A 26,184-nucleotide genomic window follows, 5' to 3' on the forward strand; every position below is an offset into this window, starting at 1 on the left:
CATTTTAGGAATTGTCCAGTATTAGATATTGTATAAATAAAAGTGATTTTTTTTTTAAAATTGATTGTATTTATTTATATCACCTATGAAGGGAATATATTAACTCTAATACATTAACGCATATCCACCAACGTTAATATATACAATAGGGAATCATTACCCATGTTTTTAATATAAAATATACATATATAACAAAATACACATACAAGAGGGTACATCTAGTAAACAACTAATTCAACATTTACCGGAAAGGACTTTTGAAATAAACATATACACAAATATATATCAAATAGTTACTCAAGGCCCACTGAGTAGAAACGACATATATTTGCGCCACCTTATTTATTAGTATTTTATTTCTTAAACCTTTTGGGAAAGTTTTAAAGGTGATCAGTGTTTCGCACTAACCAGGCATTGATATTTAACCCCATATACCTTCTCTTCTATATTTATCCCAAGAATATCGCCTGGTCAGCTCAGTGGTTTTAAATGGATATTTTTAACACTAGAAACAATATCCTAGATGACATTAACAATAAACTTAATGTTCAAGACCTGACTAATCTACCATCAACCACCAATATAATAGATGAAGCAGAGATCTTAGACGATCTTGAAAACATCTTAAAGAGATTAAACAAAAATTAGAAATAGCCTTTCTTAATAAATATATTAATGAGAAAATGGTCCCTAGGGGCCTGAGAGTGAGAAAAGACTGCACATTTGAACTTAATGAGGAATTAAATAAGGAATGGTATGATATACTTGAAACAGCATCCATGGGACTAATTAAAATAATTTTAAAAGCCAGAGATATTTCCATCATAGAAATAGGTGAAAGAATACAAAAAAGTAAGGACAAACTTGATGGAATTCATTTAAAAGAAACTTCAAATCTGAGACAGCAGGAAATTATTAAAAATCTAGAAGATATAAAAACAGGAGTATTGGAAATTAAATGTAGGAAGTTTAAAAGGGATTTAGAAGACTGTGATAGAGGTATAGATATAGATGAAGATGACATCACAGATGTTAATAACAAAAATGTGAATGTATTTAGCAAAAAATCAAGAGCAGAGCAAAACAATATACAAAATAGTTCTAATAGGATTCAAAGACAGACAGACAAATTTAAACACAATGAAGATAAGAAATATACACTAGGGGTCAAGATAGACACAATGAGATACATTATGACGAGAACTATAGAGAACAAGATAAGGTGAACTATATAAGGGATAAAAGACACATAAACAAGAATGTGAGCACCACTGGAAACGAGAGAGACAATAGGTATACACACAAAAACACGTATCATAATGGATGGCACGTTAGGAATAGGGATAGTCCAGATAGGAGCACTAATCATAGATTTGGGTATGAGGGACCTAATAGAAATAGAGAATTTTGCAAAAGAAACTTTCACTATAAAGGTAATTATGAACAAAGGAATGGTAGGAATAGGGAAGATTATGGAAGATTTTCCGATTATCCCACTCATTATAGCAAAGAAAATAAAAACACACAAGAAAGGTGGACACACTATCACAGGAATAATCGACAAACACAAAATGAGTGGAAATGCCCCTATAATGTAAGTGAGAACTGGCACAATTCACAGGGATAAAATAGAAGTACATATTCACAAAGGAATAGATATCAATCTAATGAACGGGACACCAACACTTATAATGATAATAGACAACATCCCAAAGAATGGGAAATAAGCACTCACAAAAGATTTAGCTCACTCACTGAAGATAATATGAAGAAGGGTAAACCTATTCAAATACAAAAAGCAAGCACATCAAAAGTTTTTTTTAGAAGAAGGCCCAATTCAATCCCACGATCCACCAAAGCGAAAAAGAAGATTAGAGGAAATAGAGGAAGGAGAATTAGAAAATGTAAAGAAAGCAATAAAGAATATAAAGTAAAAACAAAGGGTATCTTTAATTTAAGCCAGATGGAGCTTATTCAAGAACAAACATCTATTTTAGGTAAAGGTTTATCATTTGCCCCTGCTAATAAATTAAATTTGAAACATAAATAAATGTGAATCAATTCACCAGAAAACTAGCTCTGAAAAAATATTTCATGAAGAACCCTATTGCAAATCCCCCATCATGTGAATCCACATTTATACATACAAGTCTGAAACAAAAATCAAGTTTTTTTCCAACTCAAGAAAAAGGCAGTGCTATAGAGATGTTTGTGAAGAAGGTAAAGGAAGACATCGAGAAATTAGATATAAGTAAGGAAATTAAATGGAATATGACTAAAAAAAGAAAACTTGATCCTTAAAAAAACTAAGAGAACAAAAACATTATTATAAAACAGACTGACAAGGGGGGGGGGGGGGGGGGGGGGTTGTTATCATGGACACAGAGAAATATCTCAAGGAAGCGTACAGATAAATAAATGACACAGAAACATATAAAAAACTTTTAAACAACCCGATAAATAAAATGAAAAATAATTTGGATATTATGCTATTAGAAGCTAAAGATAAGGGAATAATTAACAATCAGGAATTTAAATTTCTTATAATAGAATACCCTAGAACACCGGTATCCTATTTCCTACCAAAAATACACAAAGACACCGTAAATCCACCAGGACGCCCTATAATATCTGGGAAAGATTCATTAACTTCCAATCTCTCACAGTACGTAGATTTTTTCTTGCAAAGATATGTAAAAGAAATACCATCACATTTGAAAGATACAAAACACTTTTTAAATATAATAAGAGAAATAAAATGGTGTGAAAATTATATACTTGTGATGTAAGTTCTTTATATACCTATATAGAGCATACACAAGGGTTAGAAGCTACAGAGAAATATCTAAAAAAAGATAAGGACATGAATAACACACAGCAAAGATTTATTCTAGATTGCATGGCTTTCATTTTGTATAATAATTACTTCAAATTCGATGGTAAATACTATTTACAAAAAAAGGGAACAGCTATGGGCACGAGATTTGCACCCAGTTATGCAAATTTGTTTGTTGGACAATTTGAAGAAAACTTTTTATCAACAACATCTTGGGGTGTGAACCTCGTGCTCTATAAACGCTTCATAGATGATGTATTTATTATCTGGAAGGGTGACCAAAAATTATTTGATCAGTTCATAGAAGATTTGAATAATAATAATTTAGGGTTAATATTTAGCCATGAATCCAGTAAGGAAAAAATCAGTTTCCAAGATATAGAGGTATCTATACTAGATAGCAAAACTACCACATTCTTTAAAAAAGTAGACGCTAATAACTACATTGATTATAAAAGTAGTCACCACGAAAAGTGGAAAAGAAATATACAGAAAGGACAATTTTCCAGAATCAGATGCAACTGTACGGACATTATAGATTATGACAAACAAGCATTACATTTTACAAGAGAGATTTTTAGAGAAATTTTATAATCAGACTAAGATAATAGACATAAAAAATAAAGTGAGGGATTTAGATGGAGAAGAGTTTCTTGGAGATAGACAGAAAAACTGTAAGGAAGAAGTTGAACCAGATATATTTAATATACCCTTCATAACGACATATTCAGCCCAACATAAACAAATACAACGTATCATTAAGAAACATTGGCATTTAGCTAAAAGTGATCCTCTTATAGGGAAAAGATTAAAATACACACCAGACATAATTTTTAGGAAGGCTACAAACTTAAAAAATATACTTTCACCAAGTGAATATAAATCTAAAACAACAAATAAACAACTGAATTTAAGGGGAGAAGAGCCAACAGGCTTCTTCCCTTGTCATGATTGCAAATCTTGTCAATTCAGTACAAAAACAAATATAGATAGATCTACTGCTACGAATATGGTATTTAAAATTAATGAGATTATAAAATGCACAGACAATAATATAATATACGTATTACAAAGTTCATGTAAGTTACAGTATTTGGGACAAACGAGCAGGAGTCTCAAAGATAGGATTAGGGAACACATCAGATGTATAGAATTAAGAAAGGACAATACCAGATTATATGCACACTTTAAAGAACATCATGAAGGTAATCTGAAAGAATTAGTTTACTGGGGCATAAAAAAAGTAAAAGAAGAAGATAGGGGTGGCAATATGGAGAATAAACTGCTCCATAAAGAGGCAGAATTGATTTATAGACTGGAAACTCTATTCCCTAGAGTACTTAATAGCAAATTGGATTTAAATTTGATAATTTAATTATATGGAGGAAGGTAAAAATTGAGTATATATAATTTCCGGGAATCGTTAAAACTATTAATGAAAGTAACTTAGGAATAGTAATTATCACTCCTCTATATAAGCATACAATTTTAGTATAAACCTCTAATTTTTGTATCTTTTATATAGGATGTCTAAACCTAGGCCAAATTCACAAAATAATAGGTGTATATATATATAATGCACATAATCTTGGCTAGAGAAAATTATTCATATTTAAAGAAAATATTAAATTGAAATACATAGGTATGAACCTGCCCTAAGAAACGAAAAATCTGCTAAGGAGTGTGTATATATTACTTTTTTTCTCATATTCTCTCGTTTTTTTCCGATTTTTTAGTCCTATAAATGTAGCATATAAATAATCAAGTATAATCTTTTAATTCATAAATTGGATGTATAAATATAGTAACACTTAGAATATGATAGGTGCATATATAATGCACATATGTGGTATAGATGCAAATTCTTTATACCAATTGAAACCAGTGAAAGGAAAGGAAATACAAAAGTATTAATATGTCCCTTGAAATAATGATTTTGCCTAAGGACAATAATAAAGTTCCATATATTTATCATCACATACATTCATTATTATAATTTAATGTTAAAATCACTCATATAAGGGAAGTAATTTTAACTAAAAATGTAAATAAGTATAACAGAAATAGACATTAAGTGCATAAGGAAAAAGTATATTCAATCTAGCCATATGTACATACAATCATAATGCTTAATTAATTAAGATGTGGAGTATTAAATAAAAATTGGCAAAGAAATCGGTGGAGTATCTCTTGGAACATCCAAGAAGTGAGCAACTGGCAACTAGTTGGTTAAAGAAAAAGTTAGGCGTAAAAAACTGCTTTAAAAAGGCAACAGATCGATCAATCAGGTATCTTGAGACAGGCTGAATGCCGAAACGCGTAGAAACCTGATTCCAAGCAAGGAGAGCAGTGAGAACTAGCTAATCGGAGAGGCTCCAGAGGGGTAAAGTGCCGACTAAGACGCAAGGTTTCTGGAGAGAAGCAACCAGCAGACACAGAGGCCGAGTTGGGAGCACTCGCAAAGGGCACAAGTGAGCCAAAAAATCCCCGGGATTTCCCGTAAATTCAACCACAGTGGGTATCCTTAACTTAAGATTGAGGAAATACCTGAAGAGGAGACCCTATCGGAACATCCGGTAAACGGGGGCTGGAAGTCACAGCACTCCACCGGAACCACCTGTCCGATGAAGGAGGATTTTGAAACAGTGCACTGTTGAACCGGAGGAGACCACAAGAAATATCAAAACCGTATTTACATACTTTAAGTCAACACTGGCTATTCATAAGCATTAAGCTGATTTCCGCTCATAACCTTTTAAAGCCTTTCAGAAACCTCAAATAAGGGGAACTGACAGTGTGTATAAATTTATGTGAATGTGCAGAGAGGAGAAAAAAAACAAAACAAAAATTGATATATCTATATTTGAGGCACTTGCTCAAATAAAACAGGGCATTTTAATATCTGCTAACATTAACTCAAGCCCTAAAGAAATTGGAAATACTAACTCAAGCCGAAAACATTGCAGAAAGCTATAACAGAGGGTTATTTGAAACGAGACTTGAATTAAGAGACTTAATTACTAGATACCTTGTATCAGAACTGTGTATGCTATATGTTTCTATTCTAATGTGTCTATTTCTGTTTTAACCACCATTTGTTTGTATAAAGGCACATGCTTAAGAATTGTAGAGCATTGTAGCGATTTTTATATTTTATTTAGAGTGATATTATCAACACCGGTGTTGTTTTTATTGAATAGCATTTTAAAGCATTTTAGGAATTGTCCAGTAGTAGATATTGTATAAATAAAATAGTGATTTTTTTTCTCAAATTGATTGTATTTATTTATATCACCTATGAAGGGAATATATTAACTCTTAATACATTAACGCATATCCACCAAAGTTAATATATACAATAGGGAATAATTACCCATGTTTTTAATATAAAATATACATATAATACAAAATACACATACAAGAGGGTAGTGATGTCGCAAACTGAAAATTTTCCGTTTGCAAACTGCGAATGCAAACGCCCGCAACTGTTCGCGAACGGGCGAAAAGGGCAAACCGCCATTGACTTCAATAGGCAGGCGAACTTTAAAACCAACAGGGACTCTTTCTGGCCACAATAGTGATGGAAAAGTTGTTTCAAGGGGACTAACACCTGGACTGTGGCATCCGGAGGGGGATCCATGGCAAAACTCCCATGGAAAATTACATAGTTGATGCAGAGTCTGGTTTTAATCCATAAAGGGCATAAATCACCTAACATTCCTAAATTGTTTGGAATAACGTGCTTTAAAACATCAGGTATGATGTTGTATCGATCAGGTAGTGTAAGGGTTACGCCCGCTTCAGTGACAGACTAAACTCCCCGTTTAACGCACCGCAAACAACCGCAAACAGTCCATTTGCACAACCACGAGATAGATAGATCAATAGATGCAATATACATTTGATAGATACGGTAGATAGATAGATTTGATAGATATATAATTTCCCAGACAGAGAATTACAAGATGTGCGGTCTGGGACCCATGGTAAGGTTCCCAGAGGCAGTTGCGGCACCAAGGGACGTGTATATGGCATGGATTTTAGGAACTAGGAGATGGAAAAAGATGCTTGGTCGGTCCTCCTACTTCAAATTTGGGGCACTACGCGTGCAATCTACTGTGCCACCAGATATGAGTGGTGTGTTAAGCAGAACTATTCTGATCAGTTTAATACCTGTTACTCCCCCTATCGGGGGAGGTGTATATGGCATGGATTTTATGAACCGGGAGATGGAAAAAGATGTTTGGTCGGTCCTCCTACTTCAAATTTGGAGCACTGCGCGTGCAATCGTGGCTGGACTTTTAGCAGATGGACATTTGGCCAACGGACTTTTGGCCGAAACACAAGTGGCTGTCACAAAACAGTCCGGCCACGAGATAGATTTGATAGATAGATACATAGATTAGATAGATAGATCAATAGATGCAATATACATTTGATAGATACGATAGATAGATTTGATAGATAAATTTGATAGATATATAATTTCCCAGACAGAAAATTACAAGACGTGTGGTCTGGGACTCATGGTAAGGTTCCCAGAGGCAGTTGCGGCGCCAGGGGACGTGAATATGGCATGGATTTTAGGAACCGGGAGATGGAAAAAGATGCTTGGTCGGTCCTCCTACTTCACATTTGGGGCACTGCGCGTGCAATCTAATGTGCCACCAGATAGGAGTGGAGTGTTAAGTAGTACTATTCCTATCAGTTTAATCCCTGTTAAGTGTCTTTTTTTTGGTTTTGTTTTTGAAGCCACAGTGCAGCACCAGAGGCCAGAAAAATTTGGCATGCACACATGCCTGAAAAATTAGGTATTGTTGCAGCCGCTGCTGTAGCAGCGGCCAGAAAAATGTATATTTGTTTCCCAGGCAGAAAGTGCCCTAAAACATTGCGGCTTGAACCCTATTTGGTGGCGGATAAGTCACGCAAGTCATCCGGCATTTGAAGATAAAATACAGCAGCGTGTGGACCATTTTTAGCCCAAGGCAGCTCATCTCATTAGGCCTTTTTTAGTCGAATGTATCGCCCAATGTCAGTCCCTTCGGGATCCATCCCTCATTCATCTTAATAAAGGTGAGGTAATCTAGACTTTTTTGACCTAGGCGACTTCTCTTCTCAGTGACAATACCTCCTGCTGTACTGAAGGTCCTTTCTGACAGAACACTTGAAGCAGGGCAGGCCAGAAATTCTATTGCAAATTGGGATAGCTCAGGCCACAGGTCAAGCCTGCACACCCAGTAGTCAAGGGGTTCATCGCTCCTCAGAGTGTCGAGATCTGCAGTTAAGGCGAGGTAGTCTGCTACCTGTCGGTCGAGTCGTTCTCTGAGGGTGGACCCCGAAGGGCTGTGGCGATGCATAGGAGTTAAAAAGCTCTGCATGTCCTCCATCAACAACACGTCTGTAAAGCGTCCTGTCCTTGCCGGCGTGGTCGTCGGAGGATTACTTTCAGCTCTTCCCCTGTTAGATTCACGTTGTGCTGTGACATCAACCTTATACGCTGTGTAAAGCATGCTTTTTAATTTATTTTGGAAATGCTGCATCCTTTCCGACTTGTTGTAATTCTGTAACATTTCTGGCACTTTATACTTATACCGGGGGTCTAGTAGCATGGACACCCAGTACAGGTCGTTCTCCTTCAGCTTTTTTATACAAGGGTCCCTCAACAGGCACAACAGCATGAAAGACCCCATTTGCACAAGGTTGGATGCCGAGCTACTCATGTCCCGTTCCTCGTCCTCAGTGATGTCACGGAAGGTATCTTCTTCCCCCCAGCCACGTTCAACACCACGGGTACCAGATAGGTGACAACGAGCACCCTGGGATGCCTGTTGTGCTTGGTCTTCCTCCTCAAAGCCACATTCCTCCTCTGACTCCTCTTCCTCACAATCCTCTTCCAGCGTTGCCGCAGGTCCAGCAAGCGATGCTGATAAGGCTGTTTCTGGTTGTGATCTACGGCTTGATCCAGGACTCTTCGCAGGGCACGCTCCAGGAAGAAAACAAATGGTATGATGTCGCTCATGGTGCCTTCGGAGCGACTGACAAGGTTTGTCACCTCCTCAAAAGGACACATGAGCATACAAGCATTGCGCATGAGCGCCCAGTAACGTGGCAAAAAAATTCCCTGCTCCTCAGAGGCTGTCCTAGCACTCCGGTCATACAAATACTCGTTAATGGCTTTTTCTTGTTGGAGCAGGCGGTCGAACATTAGGAGTGTTGAATTCCAACGTGTCGGGCTGTCGCAAATCAAGAGCCTAACTGGCATGTTGTTTCACCGCTGGATATCGGAAAAGTGCACCATGGCCGTGTATGAATGCCTCAAATGGCCACACACCTTCCTGGCCTGCTTCAGGACGTCCTGTAAGCCTGGGTACTTATGCACAAAGCGTTGTACGATCAGATTACACACATGTGCCATGCACGGCACATGTGTCAACTTGCCCAATTTCAATGCCGCCACCAAATTACTTCTAGTGTCAGAAACCACTTTGCCGATCTCCAGTTGGTGCAGAGTCAGCCACTGATCCACCTGTGCATTCAGGGTGGACAGGAGTGCTGGTCCGGTGTGACTCTCTGCTTTCAGGCAAATCAACCCCAAGACGGCGTGACACTGCCATATCCGGGATGTGGAATAGTACCTGCGGAGCTGGGGGGGTGCCGTTGATGTGGAGCAAGACGCAGCAGCAGAAGAGGACTCAGCCGAGGAGGTTATGGAAGAGGATAGAGTAGGAGGAGTAGAGGAGGTGGCAGCAGGCCTGCCTGCAAGTTGTGGCGGTGTCACCAACTCCTCTGCAGAGCCACGCATTCCATGCTTGGCAGCCGTCAGCAGGTTTACCCAATGCGCAGTGTAGGTGATATACCTGCCCTGACCATGCTTTGCAGACCAGCTATCAGTGGTCATATGGACCCTTGCCTCAACACTGTGTGCCCGACATGCCATTACTTCCTTTCGCACAATCGAGTACAGGTTGGGGATTGCCTTTTGTGAAAAGAAATTTCGGCCGGGTACCTTCCACTGCGATGTCCTAATAGCTACAAATTGTTTGAACGCCTCAGACTCCACCAGCTTGTATGGTAAAAGCTGGCGGGCTAAGAGTTCAGACAAGCCAGCTGTCAGACGCCGGGCAAGGGGGTGACTTTGTGACATTGGCTTCTTACGCTCAAACATGTCCTTGACAGACACCTGACTGTGGGCAGATGAGCAGAAACTGCTCCGGAAGAGAGACGGAGTGGCAGATGGTTGAGAGGGGGCAAGGAGGACAGCAGTGGTTGAGGTGGCTGAAGATGCTGGACCAGGAGGAGGATGGCGGCTTTGAGTTTGTGTGCTGCTTCTACTCATGTGTTGATCCCAAAGGCGTTTGTGATGTGCGATCATGTGCCTTCGCAAAGCAGTTGTACCTAGGTGGGTGTTGGACTTCCCACGACTCACTTTCTTTTGGCACAGGTTGCAAATGGCATCGCTGTTGTCAGAGGCAGACACACAAAAAAATGCCACACTGCTGAGCTTTGCGATGACGGCATTCTGGTGGTGGCAACAGCATGCGTTGATTGGCGTGCTGTCTGGCTGCCCCGGGTGCCGATGCATGCTGTCTGACTGTGCCACTAGCTCCTTGCGACGACCTCCCCCTGCTTCCAACTCGTCTCCTCCTCCTCCTCTCTGTCTCCCCATCTGAACTTTCCCCCTGTTCTTCTTCTCTTCTAGCGGGCACCCATGTGACATCCACGGACGCATCGTCATCATCAACCACTTCACATGTATCTGACAAATCAACAAAGGAAGCAGCAGCGGGTACAACATCATCATCATCAGACCGTACGTCCATGTCTGTAATGCTGCCTGACAGATATATCTATCTACATCCTCTGTCAATGATGGTTGCGCATCACTCATTTCTTCCAACTGATGTGTAAAAAACTCCTCTGACAGATCAAGTGAAGCGGCTGTGGTGCTAGTGTTGGTGGTGGCGGCAGGCGGGCGAGTGGTAACTTGAGAGGTGCCCGAAGATAAGCTGGAGGAGGATGGTGTGTCAAGGTTTGTAGCGGAAGCTATAGAAGATTGGGTGTCCTGTGTTAAAAAGTCAACTATGTCCTCCTCAGATCTGTGAGTTCATGGTATGTGTCCTCTGAACACTGGGCATTATTCTATGGCCAAAGGGAATCACAGCACCACGACCACGACGGCACCTGCGGGGTGGCCTGCCTCTGCCTGTCATTTTTTTTTTAAATGTACACTTACACTACTATTAAACAAGATATGAGTGGTGGCACTGGGCAAGTGGGCACAGTATACGCTGTGAGCCTGACACAAAAAAGCAGACTGATGTTTCACTGTCCAAAAAGTTTTTATTTTTTTAAATGTACACTTAGACTACTATTAAACAAGATATGAGTGGTGCCACTGGGCAAGTGGGCACAGTGTACTCTGCGAGCCTGGCACACACGCTGGCAGGCAGGCAACTGCAATTAGATTACACAAGCAGACTGATGTTTCACAGTCAAAAAAGTTTTTTTTTTTTTTTTTTTTAATTATTTACACTACTGTTACACCATATATGAGTGGTGGCACTGGGCAAGTGGGCCTAGCACACACGCTGGCAGGCAGGCAACTGCAATTAGAGTACATTGGCAGACTGATGTTTCACAGCCAAAAAAGTTTTTTTGTTTTTTTAAATTATTTACACTACTGTTACACCAGATATGAATGGTGGCACTGGGCAAGTGGGCACAGTATACGCTGTGAGCCTGACACACACGCTGGCAGGCAGGCAACTGCAATTAGATTACACAGGGAAAAAAAAAAAGCAGCCCTAAAAAGAGCTTTTTGGGGTGCTGTCCTTACAGCAGAGATCAGATGAGTCCTTCAGGACTGTAGTGGACACTGAATACACTAGCCTAGCTATCAATTTCCCTATTAAATCAGCAGCAGCTACACTGTCCCTCCTCTCACTAAGAAAGCAGCTTCCGAATGAATCTAAAATGGCTGCTGTCCAGGAGCTGGGAGGGTCTGGGAGGGAGTGTCTGCTGCTGATTGGCTGGAATGTGTCTGCAGACTGTGAGATACAGGGTCAATGTTTACTCAATGATGACGAATAGGGGGCGGATCGAACATCGCATATGTTCGCTCGCCGTGGCGAACAGGCTATGTTCGTCGGGAACTATTCGCCGGCGAACAATTTGCGACATCACTACAAGAGGGTACATCTAGTAAACAACTAATTCAACATTTACCGCAAAGGACATTTGAAATAAACATATACACAAATATATATCAAATAGTTACTCAAGGCCCACTGAGTAGAAACGGCATATATTTGCGCCACCTTATTTATTAGTATTTTATTTCTTAAACCTTTTGGGAAAGTTTTAGAGGTGAGCAGTGTTTCGCACTAACCAGGCATTGATATTTTACCCCATATACCTACCCTGTGATAAAAGTAATGGAGCTTGCAATGAGCAGGGGGCACACTTTAAAAAAAATAATAATCCTGCAGCCAATATAAAAAGTTTAAAACACATTAGCTGTTTTCTAGCATCTAAATCTTGCCTATATTTTTATATGCATTTAATATCTTGCCTATATTTTTATATGCATCTAAATCTTGCCTATATATTTATATGCATGTATTTGTCTATTAGGGTTATAAGTATTTTGAGAAAAACTTGCCACCATTTAGTTGCCTAGAAAAAAAACTGAGATCTGCAGTGAGAACATTTTCACAGAATTACGCGGATATTAGAGAGACAATTTCATATACGCTCATGGAACGCCCATTTTATGAAAAAACAACAATTACGCTTTGTATTTTGTACTTAAAAGTATGAATTACAAAGTGATTTACACATAGTGTACTTTTTACGATTTACGCTGTGCTATTTAACACTATTTCTACCAGAGTAATTTACTACTCATGTTACATAATACAATTTTTGGTGAGGATTTTGTTATGATGTTTGATGCACCTTAAAGTGATAGTAAATCTTAGCATTTTTGAAACACTAGGATTTACCAGTACTACAAATAATGGGGACTCTCAGTCATGAAGTATAAAAAAAAAACTTCATGCTGAAACTTCCTTTATTTACTTGCAGCTAATGCCGTGCTGAGTGTCTCAGGCCGCCTATGGCAGCACGTTATTTTTTCAATGAGGTGACGTTTCCACCTCTTAGCCAGTAGCCATTTGGGCCAATTGGCATTGATGGCTAGCACACTATTGGCTAACATCACCTCATTGATAAAACAGTGTTCTGCCTTGGGAAGCCACGGCATACACAGAAACTTTCAGCATGAAGTTTTTTTATACTTCATGACCGAATGTCCCCTTTATTTGTAGCACTGGTAAATTCTAGTGTTTCAAAAATGCTAGGATTTACCATCACTTTTAAAATATTTTTTTTTCCTTTGTAATTATGTGTAAGTGGTGGTTCTATTATTGATTTTGTAAGATTTTAAAATACGACATTTATTATGTACTTTTGAAATGTATGCATCTCCTCCCCATACAAAATGCAGTATACGCCCCTTAGCAAGACAAAAAGTGACTTAACCCCTTAATGACAACTGACGTACCAGGTACGTCATACAAAAACAAACAGTTAATGACAATAGACGTACCTGGTACGTCGGTTGTCTAACAGAGTGCTGGAAACGATCGCAATCGCTTCAGGCAGCTCTCAGGGTATTGCAGTGATGCCTCGATATGGAGGCATCCTGCAATACCTATTTACAAGACTCCGATGCAGAGAGAGCCACTCTGTGGCCCTCTCTGCACCGGTAGCAATGGTGCCGTTCGTTGGTGGGTGGGAGCATAGCAGGGAGGCGGGTGGGCGGCCCATCGCTACTCGGCATCCAGTTCCTGTAAGTGCAATGTGCACGCCGGGAGCGTGCGGTGGGGCCTGTGGGGATGTGAATTTGGGATGTGTCAGGTGGGAGGCTGATTTCTACACTAAAGCTAAAATTAACCCTGCAAGCTCCCTAATTAACCCCTTCACTGCTGGGCATAATTCACGTGTGGTGTGCAGCAGCATTTAGCGGCCTTCTAATTACCAAAAAGCAACGCCAAAGCCATATAATTCTGCTATTTCTGAACAAAGGGGATCCCAGAGAAGCTTTTACAACAATTTGTGCCATAATTGCATAAGCTGTTTGTAAATAATTTCAGTGAGAAACCTAAAATTGTGAAAAATGTAAAGTTTTTTTTTTTTTTTATTTTATTTGCTCGCATTTGGCGGTGAAATGGTGGCATGAAATATACCAAAATGGGCCTAGATCAATACTTGGGGTTGTCTACTACACTAAAGCTAAAATTAACCCTACAAACTCCCTAATTAACCCCTTCACTGCTGGGCATAAAACAAGTTTGGTGCGCAGCGGCATTTAGCGGCCTTCTAATTACCAAAAAGCAACCCCAAAGCCATACAAGTCTGCAATTTCTGAACAATGGGGATCCCAGAGAAGCATTTACAACCATTTGTGTCATAATTGCAGAAGCTGTTTGTAAATAATTTCAGTGGGAAACCTAAAGTTTGTGACAAAATTTATGAAAAAGTGAACTTTTTTTTTAATTTGATCGCATTTGGCGGTGAAATGGTGGCATGAAATATACCAAAATGGGCCTAGATAAAAAAAAAAATAATAATAAATAATAATAATAATATATATATACACATGTCAAGGGATATTCAGGTATTCCTGACAGATATCAGTGTTCCAATGTAACTTAGCGCTGCGGAATCTGTTGGCGCTCTACAAATAACTGATAATAATAATAATAATAACTAGCGCTAATTTAGAAAAAAAGTGGTTTGGAAATAGCAAAGTGCTACTTGTATTTATTGCCCTATAGCTTGCAAAGAACATGTAAACATTGGGTATTTCTAAACTCAGGACAAAATTTAGAAACTATTTAGCATGGGTGTTTTTTGGTGATTTTAGATGTGTAACAGATTTTGGGGGTAAAAGTTAGAAAAAGTGTGGGGTTTTTTTACATTTTTTCCTCATATTTTATCATTTTTTTATAGTAAATTATAAGATATGATGAAAATAATGGTATATTTAGAAAGTCCATTTAATGGCGAGAAAAACGGTATATAATATGTGTGGGTACAGTAAATGAGTAAGAGGGAAATTACAGCTAAACGCAAACACTGCAGAAATGTAAAAATAGCCTTTGTCCTTAAGGGTAAGAAAATTGAAAAATGGTCTGGTCATTAAGGGGTTAAAGGGAAAGTAAACCCAAAAATGTTCTTTCATTATTTAGATAGAGAATACAATTTTTAAAATGTTTCCAATTTAGTTCTATTATAAAATTTGTTTAGTTCTCATGTAATTCTTTGTTAAAGGAATAACTAGGTAGGTAGCGTGCACATGCCTGAAGCACTACATGACAGGAAATAGTGCTGCCATCTAGTGCTTCTGCTAATGTATATTATTGTTGCAAAACTGCTGAAATATAGTGTTGTGGACACGTGCGCACGCATGAGCTTACATCCCAGCTTTTCAACAAAGGATAACAAGAAAACAAAGACAATTTGATAACAGAAGTAAATTGGAAAGTTGTTTAAAATCGTATGCTCTATCTGAATCATGAAAGAAAAAATGTGGGTTGTATGTCCCTTTAAGACCATTTCACCAGGGAAATAGGACTGGTGAGCATTCTTTAATAATCTCGCCAGCCCTGAGACATTAAGATCTAGAGAGTCTTTTGTACCTTGTGTAAATTTTAACTTTCGAAGCCTTTTTACCACCTGTAGACTTAAAAGGGACATGAAACCCAAAATGTTTATTTCACGATTCAGATAGATAATTCAATTTTAAACAACTTTCAAATTTACTTCTATTATTTAATTTGCTTCCTTCTCTTGTTATCCTTTGCTGAAAGGTTTATCTAGGCAAGCTCAGAAGCAGTAAATAACCTAGGTTCTAGCTGCAGATTGGTGGCTGTATATATTGGCTCATCCATTTTTTATGTTAGAAACCAGTAGTGCACTGCTGCTTCTTCAACAAATACCAAGATAATTAAACAAATTATATAATAGAAGTAAATTAGAAAGTGGTTTAAAATTGTATTCTCCATCTGAATAATGAAAGAAAAATGTTGGGTTTCATGACCCTTTAACAGTATTACTAGCACAAACCAATCTACTTTTATTTGGCGCGTGCAATCATTTGTTAATTTACAACTAGAGGGCTAAACTAAAGGGCTGCTTGTTTATTATTATGACAAATACACCAGTAGAAGAAAAAGTAATACAGCTAGTACCAATAGTTCTTTCTTTCCATACAAAATAACATCTCCATACATTTAGTACATTAGTATAAGGGACATAATACTCATATGCTAAATCACTTGAAACTGATGCAGTATAACTGTAAAAAGCTGACAGGAAAATATCACCTGAGCATCTCTATGTAAAAAAAGGAAGATATTTTACCTCACAATTTCCTCAGCTCACCAAAGTAAGTGCTGTGTAAAAAGTTATCATTCAGTTAATTCAATAAAAAAAAAAAAAAATAAGAAGTGAACAGCAGCCAATCAACAGTGCTGAGGTCATGAACTCTTTTATTGTGATCTCATGAGATTTCATAGTAAACTTCCTTAAACTGAATAGGCAAATAACATAAGTGTGCACGAAGCTCACTCCCTTGCCTGTCCCGGGACAGACATACGGATTTGCTGCTTAAAGTCCTTTACAATGGGGTGTGAATACTTAGGGAATTTTGAGGTAAAATACATCTTTTTTACATAGAGATGTTCAGGTAATATTTTCCAGTCAGCTTTTTACAGCTATGCTGCATCACTTTCAAGTGTTTCAACATTTGGGTATCATGGCCCTTTAATGCATAACAGTTCTCACTTACCAGTCTAAAAAGGAGTCATAGATAACTTCATTATTCTTGGCTGCGTTTGTTACTGTGGGTAAATGACCAAGCAAGAAGCTGAAACAGAAACATATACTTAGTCATAATCATGGTGTGTGTGTGTCTGTGTGCGCATGTGTCTGTGTAACAGCTGAGTGTGCATGTGTCTGTTTAACAGCTGAGTGTGCATAAAATATTTAAGCATTCAACAAGCGTACGATCACTGGAAAATAGGTTTGTTGTATGTGGTTGTGCAATAAAGCTACTTTTTTTTTTTATGTGCCTTTAGTGGGAAGCTACTTTAATGATAAGTCTCTATCTTATTTAGGGTTTCAAGGTGTCCAATATATAACTGGGGGGGGGGGGGGATAAGTGTTTGCAGGTTGGGATGACTGTGTGCGCATGTGTAACATCTGAGTGTGCATGTTTATGTGTAACATTTGAGTGTGCTTGTGGGTATAGGATTATTTGTAACATCTGAGTGTGCATGTGTCTGTGTATGCCAATGAGATATATATATATATATATATATATATATACACACACACATACACACACATACATACACATGTTTATGTGTATACCCTATTTGTGTATTGTGGGTATGTGTATATGCATATATGTATGTATACATGTGTAAATTTATGTGTGTATGTCTTTGGGTGTGCATATGTGTGAGTATTGTGCATGGCTGAAGTGTATGTATGTATATTGTGTTTCGGGGTGTATGACAACAAACTGAATTTCTTACTAACTGCAGTTTTTAACATATTTATTAATTGTCTATGCAACCGAGATTCCCTACAAATTGTACAGTGCATGCACAATGACCTGTCACACCATGTGTGTGTATATCATTTTAAAAGTAACATTTTCTTCTTAGTGAAGAACAATGCCCATTTTTTTTTCTTTTGTGATTCAGATAGAGCATGCAATGCTAAGCAACTTTCTAATTTACTCCTATTATCACATTTTCTTCATTCTCTTGGTATCTTTATTTGAAATGTAAGTTACATGCCGGCCCATTTTTGGTGAACAACCTGGATTGTTCTTGCTGATTGGTGGATAAATTCATCCACCAATGAACAAGTGCTTTCCAGGGTTCTGACCCAAACAAATAGCTTAGATGCCTTCTTATTCAAATAAAGATAGCAAGAGAACGAAGAAAAAATGATAATAGGAGCAAATTAGAAAGTTGCTTAAAATTGCATGCTCTATCTGAATCATGAAAGGAAACATTTGGGTTCAGTGTCCCTTTAAGTATTTCTTAATGCACCTTTTGCTTTAACGCAGTTGGCCTAGAGCATCTTTGGGTTAGCGTGAGAGCAAAAAGAAGTCACCGGCCTCCTTTATTTCATCTCCAAATGTAAGCACGCCTGAAGCTTTCACTTGGTAACTTTAAACTTGTGATTTGAGTGCTTGAATAGGAGCACTATTGATAACACTAATATTTTTGCGCTCTAGGCCATAATTACTTCAATGTTTGGAGGCGCATCTATTCTTAAATAGAATCTGCACAATTAAAGGGACACTAAACCCAAAACATTTCTTTCACGATTCAGGTAGAGAATACAATTTTAAACAACATTCCAATTTACTTCTATTATCTAATTTGCTTAATTCTTTAGATATCCTTTGTTGAATAAATAGCAATGCACATGGGTGAGCCAATCATACGAGGCATCTATGTGCAGCAACCAATCAGCAGCTACTGAGCCTATCTAGATATGCTTTTCAGCAATGTATATTAAGAGAATGAAGCAAGTTAGATAATGGATGTAAATTAGAAAGTTGTTTAAAAACGCATGTTTTTTCTAAATCACAAAAGAAAAAATGTGGGTTTCATGTCCCTTTAAGTAGACAATGATAACCTTCAAGATTTTCTTCACCTTTCATCAATTTCACATTAAGTTGATTTTCAAGAGCTTATAAAAATGATTTGACCAGTGTTCTCACTTTTCCAGTATAAAGGGATATGAAACCCAAAAATGTTCTTTTGTGATTCGGACAGAGCATGCCATTGAAAAAAAGAAAAAGAAAAAAAAGTTTCCAATTTACTTCTATTATCACATTTGCTTAAAGGGACATGAAACCCAAATTTTTTCTTTCGTGGTTTTGAAAGAGCATGCAATTTTAAACAACTGTCTAATTTACATCTATTATCTAATTTGCTTCATTCACTTGATATCCTTTGCTGAAAAAGTAGATAGGCTCAGTAGCTGCTGATTGTTGCTGGCACATATATGTCTCATGTGATTGGCTCACCCATGTGCATTGCTATTTCTTTAACAAAAGATATCTAAAGAATGAAACAAATTAGATAAAAGAAGTAAATTGGAATGTTGTTTAAAATTGTATCCTCTACCTGAATCATGAAAGAAAAGTTTTGGGTTTAGTGTCCCTTTAATTCACATGATATTCTGAGTTGTAGAGATACCTAGGTAGGCATCTGGATCACCCACATGACAGGGAATAGTGCTGCTATCTAGTGCTCTTGCAAATGTATAACATTGTTGCAAAATGGCTGTCATACAGTGCTCCAGACATGGGCAGGCTACTGAGCATATTTCCCTGCTTTTCAACAAAAGATACCAAGAGAAAGAAGAAAATGTGATAATAGAAGTGTTTTTTTGTTTTTTTTAATCGTATGGTTTATCTGAACCATGATATAAAAATGTTTGGTTTAATTTCCCTTTAAGTTGCACTTTTAAAAGTGATGTCAGTCAATATATCATCTGCTACTGTGAGTTGTAGTACTAGGGCTAGATTTATCAAAGCCATTCTCCTCTAATATCGTCCAAAATAACGCATACAAACGGATCCTCATATTTATCACAGCACTCTGCGCCTATAATTGCGCAAATCTGAAAGAAACTTCTTCGCACTCCACTTGCATTCGCCTAGGCGCACAGGCGCGCTCCCGAGTGCACCAATATACATTAGTAATAGGCGTAATTTAACAGCCCGACCTACAAATACGCCCAGTTGCTTATTCATCATTGCTTTGCGCCGATAATTCCGGCTGTAATTGCGTGTTGTATATTTTGCCATACAGACTGAGGCGAACACCATTATATTACATGCTTTTACATCTTGTGATGCAGTACTTTACTCTTTTAACTAATTTTTCAAAAGTTCAGCGCAAAGAAGAGACTGTTATTCCCAGTAATTTGCGCTTCCACAGGCGCATATGGTACCAAAAGTTTTATATAGATGTATCGATATATTTTATTTTTGTGTCAACATATGGCACAAACAGCCCAGAAACATTATATAATATAAATATTAGCTAAATAGTTACCTAAAAAACGTTTTTTTAATATTTAAAAGATGGCGGCGCAAATATTTATAGGGATGTACTGTGACAAATAGGGAGTAAATGCTTTTTCCGACAGGCGCAATTTATCATTATTACGCCCCAGCTCGTCTGCGCAAATTTACGTCTATTTTTTTTATAAATTTAGGCGCACATGTGCGCCTCTCCGGAGGCGAGCTGGGGCGCAGTTACAGGCGAAGAACATACAGAGTTCGCCTAGCCTTTGATAAATCTAGCCCTCAAACCCTATAATATATACTGACTGCCTCAGAGAATTCCTTGTGTTTTCTTGGTTATGTTTATTAAAGGGACATTAAACACTAAGACATGGGTGCCGCCTTATTGAAATCTGTCTTTCAATGTATTCCAGAGCTGAGGTTTGCACATGTGCAGCAACTCTCCTTCATTTACTGACAAAATAAGTGTAAAGTTTTAGTGTCTATAAAACAATGGGAGCTGCCATGTTGTAACTAAGGTTACCTTCTCAGTTGTATTTGATTGACTCATGCCACATACTTCATTGTTTAACAACTTGTAACTAGGTCACACCGAGTCTGATCTAATCTCAGACAGTCGCACACACTGAAGTGACAAATTGCTACTGACTGAGTGAATGCACACAGCATTCAGAGCAGCCTGCGGGTCTTCTCGCTGATGTGACGTCACGCATGTGATCACGTGATGTCAGTCCGACAGACTCAGTCAGTGTAAGCTGTGTCCACCAAGCTAGGAGTCCAGCTCCAACTGAGCTAATGGCAGCCAACTAGCAGGCTAAATTGGGTGCCTGACTACCAGTTGGGGCACATGGGCTGGGCTGGCCTAGGTTAAGTGAATGTAAATTTTGATGCTAAAGTGCCCGGTTTTTAAAACTTTGATTAAAAACAGGGGCACTTTAATTCATCAATATTTTCATTTCACTCCTGTTGTGAAAATAAACTTACTTTTTAATCTTCACAGCAGCTCCAGCTTCCTCCACCTGTTTCAAAGCCTCTTCCTGGGTCTAAAATGAGGTATCTGGCTTCCTCCAATCACAGCAGTGAATCAGACACTGAATCCCTCGGGGGGGAATCTGTGATTGGAGGATGACCTATCAATCATTTCTGACATCAGAAATGGCTTGTGAGACCGGAGGAAGCAGCAGCTGCTGTGAAGTTTAAAAGGTAAGTTTTTTTTCACAACAGGAGTGAAATGTAAATTTTGATGAATTAAAGTGCCCCTGTTTTTAATCAAAGTTTTAAAAACCGGGCACTTAAACATCAAAATTTACATTCACTTTAGGTTGGCTAGCCTGGAATTTGGAAGCGCGGACGTAAAAAAATAATTTGAAACAGACAGTGTGACTCTCTTAGAGGCTTGTCCATTTTTGGACTCATATTACCGGGCAGTAATCAAAAATACTGGACTGTCCGGTCAAATAACGGACACCTGGCAACCCTTGTGGCCAATTAGGGAAAGTTATAAATAGGTGGCTAGATTGTGTAGCCAATGGCTGTGGGGAATATAACAGTGAGTGTTCTGCACTTCCGTTTCTAACAAGAACTGAAAAGCTCACAATTTCAAAATGGAATTACAGGAAAAGGGGGCAAAATAAATCATGAAAGTATATTGCAGAGTTATATATATATATATATATATATATATATATATATATATATATATAATTTATCATTTTATTTTACCATCTCAAAGTGTTTAATGTCCCTTTAAAGAGCAGCAGATAAACGTGTTAAAATATATTTAAACAAACACAGGTTTAAGGAAGAGCAGTAAAAAAATTCAAGTAAAACTAACAAGAAGAAGCAGAGCTCTGGGACTTTATTGCTCAGAAGCTGAAAACATTCTTTTAACTGGAAACGAGAAAATGTTTAACAATCGAGTCCCTTTAAATCAACTTTTAGACATCAAAGGTTGTGCCTGCAATTTATTTTAATACACAGATCTCTGAATTTCCCTTTAACTATCATATATAACACATTTTAAACTTGCTGCAAAATCTGGATGATCACATGGTAAGATATTTATACAATCTGTTTTCTCATTTCATGATGTCATTTTGATTAATCTAAAAGTGTGATCTGAAGAACAAGCCAGTGTGCCACACAGTCTCTGAATCAGTGTTCTACTAGGGAGAAATGTTAGCAGAATGAGACTCAAACTTCTTTACTGCACATTCTTCAAAGAGCTGCAAGTAAATTGTATACATTGGCTTAAAGGGACACTGAACCAAAAATTTTTATTTAGTGATTCAGATAGAGCATGAAATTTTAAGCAACTTTCTAATTTACTCTTATTATCAAGTTTTTCTTTATTATCTTGGTATCTTTATTTGAAATGCAAGAATGTAAGTTTAGATGCCGGCACATTTTTGGTGAACAACCTGTGTTGTCCTTGCTGATTGATGGATAAATTCATTCACCAATAAAAACGTGCTGTGCAGGGTCTGAACAAAAAAAAAAAATGCCTTGTTTTTCAAATAAAGATAGCAAGAGAATGAAGAAAATTGATAATAAGAGTAAATTAGAAAGTTGCTTAAAATTGCTTGCTCTATCCGAATCACAAAAGAAAAAATGTGGGTTCAGTGTCCCTTTAATGTTTGCACATGTTTAATGTTTCAGAATGGAAATATTCTATTCTATGTTAGATCACTTGAACTTTGTTAGAACACCAGATACAGTTAATGCTGTCCCAATAAACTGCCTTATAAACTAAAGGAAGCTGTACTCTACATCCCAACCTCTATACACGCCCCTGCAGCCCTTGGTGCAGCAGGGGTTAACCCCTTGTGTCTCACCTGTCTCTGGGAGGCCCCGGGATGTGGTCATATTTCATGTGTATATAGTGCACGTATCCGCAGTAGAGGAGAAAGCAGATCACAGCCAGGGCCAGGAGCAGCGCAGACCCCCATGTGATAGCAGCCCACAGCCCCATAGTCACTAAGGGGCAGAGAACTGTGACCTTCACCTGAGTGAGCAGAACACGCTTGGGACACCGGCACTTCAGGAGTGAAGTGGTTCAGTCAGGGCACCAAGCAACACCAGTTCTGTCACTCCCTCTTGTCAGGAGGAGACAAAGTATATAGTTCTACTTCTAACCACACCCTCAGTAACTCCTCTGTCACGCACAATAGCAACTGGTTTTACTGATATAGAAGTAAAATCACACTGAGCACTAGAAGTCATCTAATAACAATTTAAATTAAAAACTACAACTGTAAAAATGAAAACATTAAATGTCTGGGATTCTACAAGGTCAGTAGAACCACAAATATGTAAGTAAAATGGATATATTTAAAGAGACATGATTAAAAAAATTTTTATGATTAAGAGAGAAGAATCAAATTAGAAAAATACAATTTATTTCGCAAATATACTTTGTTTTCTTGGTATCTTTTGTTGAAAAGCATAACTATATATATATATATATATATATATATATGTTCAGGCGTGTAAATATTTCTTGCAATATTATACATTGTTACAAATACTAAGTCAATATAGTGGTCAATATGTTTTTGCTCATGAACATATCTAGATATGCTTTTCAATAAAGGATATCAAAAGAGAAATGTCAAAAAGTAAATTAGAAAAATAATACAATTACATACTCTGTTTAAATGTTAAACCATTGCTTAAATCAAGTTTCATTTTGACTAATGTTTTTGTGCACTGAAATCTGTTTACATAATGAACAAGTAATTTAAGTTAAAGTTACTATAGAAACAGGTGAGAAACAAATTGCCCATTTTGTCTGTGCACATTAGAGATATAAAAGCCAAAACATTCAGGCAGAGCATACAAATTTTAAAAAAAGTTTCCAATTTACTTCTATTATAAAATTTGTTTTGTTCTCATGTTAATCTTTGTTGAAGAGATACCTAGGGAGATGTCTGCAGAACTATATGGCAGGAAATAGTGGCGCCCTCTAGCGTTCTTGTAAATGGATAACATTCTTGAAAAACGGCTGTCATGTAGGGCTTCACGTCTAGTGGGCAACATTTATCATTGCACACTACAGCTAGTGTGCAACGGCGCTCCCTGCTCGCGCGCATGAGCTGTCAATCTCCCCGGTCAGAAAAGTTCATTGAAATATGCCACATAACCCTTGGCGAAGTGAGTTAAGAAACAGCGGTCTGATAACTGCTGCTTCTTAAATCTCAGCTACAAATTTGCTTATATCAGTAACCAGTATGAGGCTGATGGACATTTAGCAACAGTGACTGAACCAACTGATTGGATAAGTAACATGGTGATTGTAAAGAAGCCTGAGAAGTTAAGAATATGCATAGATCCCAAATTCTTGAATCAGGCACTGAGGCGATCTTACTACATCATGCCAACTCTCGAGGATGTTTTGTACAAGCTGCCTAAGGCACGTCTGTTCACGCTTGTTGATGCCCGTGATGCATTTTTACAATGTAAGTTGGATAATGCAAGTAGCTACATGACAACCTTCTGGACTCCCTGGGGCAGAAAAAGATGGCTCAAGTTGCCTTTTGGAGTATCAGTTGCACCAGAGGTGTATCAACGTAAACAACATGAACTATTGGCTGGACTCAGTGGTATTGAACCAATAGCTGATGACATCCTTGTGGTTGGTTGTGGGGACACAGATAGTGAAGCAGAGCAAGATCACAATGGCAAATTATTAGAACTAATGAATCGTTGTAGGCAGGTGAAACTAAGACTTGGCATGAAAAAACTGCAATTCAAGGTCAAAGAGGTCTGCTTCCATGGGCACATTCTATCCTTTGAGGGTTTGAAGGCTGACCCAGAAAAAATCAGAGCTATACTGGATATGCCACAGCCGGCGAATGTGAAATCCCTGCAGCGCTTCATAGGATTTGTTACCTACCTATCAAAATTCCTACCACACCTCTCAGAGGTTTGCGAGCCGTTGAGAAGGCTTCTGGACAAGGATGCAGTTTGGCATTGGCTTCCTAAGCATGATAATGCAGTGCAGGACATCAAACGTTTGGTCACAGATACACCTGTCCTGAAGTACTATGATGTGACAAAACCTGTAACTATTCAAAGTGATGCAAGCAAAAGTGGACTAGGGTGTTGCCTATTGCAAGCTGACCAGCCTATCGCTTTTGCTTCAAGGGCACTGACCCTTACTGAGCAAAACTATGCACAAATCGAAAAGGAATGTCTGAGTATTGTGTTTGCCTGCCAGCGCTTTCATCACTACCTCTATGGTCGTGACGAGATCACCGCAGAAACTAACCATAAGCCTCTGATATCTATTTTCAAGAAACCACTTTTGTGTGCACCAAAACGTCTACAGAGCATGTTGCTCACATTACAAAATTATTGCCTAAATGTTGTCTATAAACCTGGACCTGAAATGTACATTAGTGACACTCTTAGTAGAGCTACAGCAGCAAGTAGTTCACCTGAGAGTGCACAACACACAGTTTGCAGTGTTCAACAGGACCTGGATGTCCTGTCCCAGATTAATCATTCAGACTATTTAAACGTCACAGACCAACGATTGCTTCAGATAAGACAGCACACAGAAATTGACGAGAGTTTGCAAGCACTTAAGTATGTTGTTCTGAATGGCCAGATTCAAAGGCAGAGGTGCCATTAAATGTAAGAGAATATTGGACTTTCCGAGACAAAATCGGCATTCAGGATTGTGTACTGTACAAGGGGTCAAGGGTCATCATTCCTAAATCATTAAGATCGGAGATGCTGGCGCGTATTCATGCCAGTCACATTGGTGGTGAAGCAAGCTATAGACAGGCACGAGATACCCTATATTGGCCTAACATGCAAAATGAGATTAGAGACTTTGTTAGCCGTTGTTCAGCATGCAATGAATATGCGCAGGCACAACAGAAAGAACCCATGATGTCACATGTGCTGCCCAAACGGCCTTGGCAAATTGTAAGCATGGATTTACTGAATTATGCTGGGCAAGATTTTCTACTAATCGTTGATCACTATTCTGACTTTTGGGAGATTGAGCTTCTTCCCGACCTGTCTGCTGAAACTACAATCAAGCGTTGTAAAGCACAGTTTGCACGTCATGGACAGCCAGACAGGGTAATCTCAGATAATGGACCTCAGTTTGCATGTGAGCAATTCAGACGGTTCTCTACAGATTGGGGGTTTGAACATCTTACCTCTTCCCCGCGGCACCCTCAAGCTAATGGCAAAGCGGAATCAGCTG

At 38.3% G+C, this 26,184-nt stretch overlaps 1 protein-coding gene across 1 annotated transcript in view; it reads right to left on the minus strand.

Annotated features, from left to right (window-relative positions):
• Positions 1-23,051, minus strand: part of LOC128644854 (cholesterol 24-hydroxylase) — a 104,301-nt gene extending 81,250 nt beyond the window's left edge. Inside the window, exons 1-2 of the mRNA XM_053697473.1 lie at positions 22,799-23,051; positions 16,692-16,769 (exon numbers count right to left, since the gene is read on the minus strand). Of these exons, the coding sequence (XP_053553448.1) occupies positions 16,692-16,769; positions 22,799-22,935 (215 nt within the window). The 5' untranslated portion in view covers positions 22,936-23,051. The remainder of the gene's footprint in view (positions 1-16,691; positions 16,770-22,798) is intronic.
• Positions 23,052-26,184: the final 3,133 nt, after the last annotated feature.

Source organism: Bombina bombina, chromosome 1, assembly GCF_027579735.1.
Source record: "Bombina bombina isolate aBomBom1 chromosome 1, aBomBom1.pri, whole genome shotgun sequence".
In the NCBI taxonomy this organism is placed as follows: domain Eukaryota; kingdom Metazoa; phylum Chordata; class Amphibia; order Anura; family Bombinatoridae; genus Bombina; species Bombina bombina.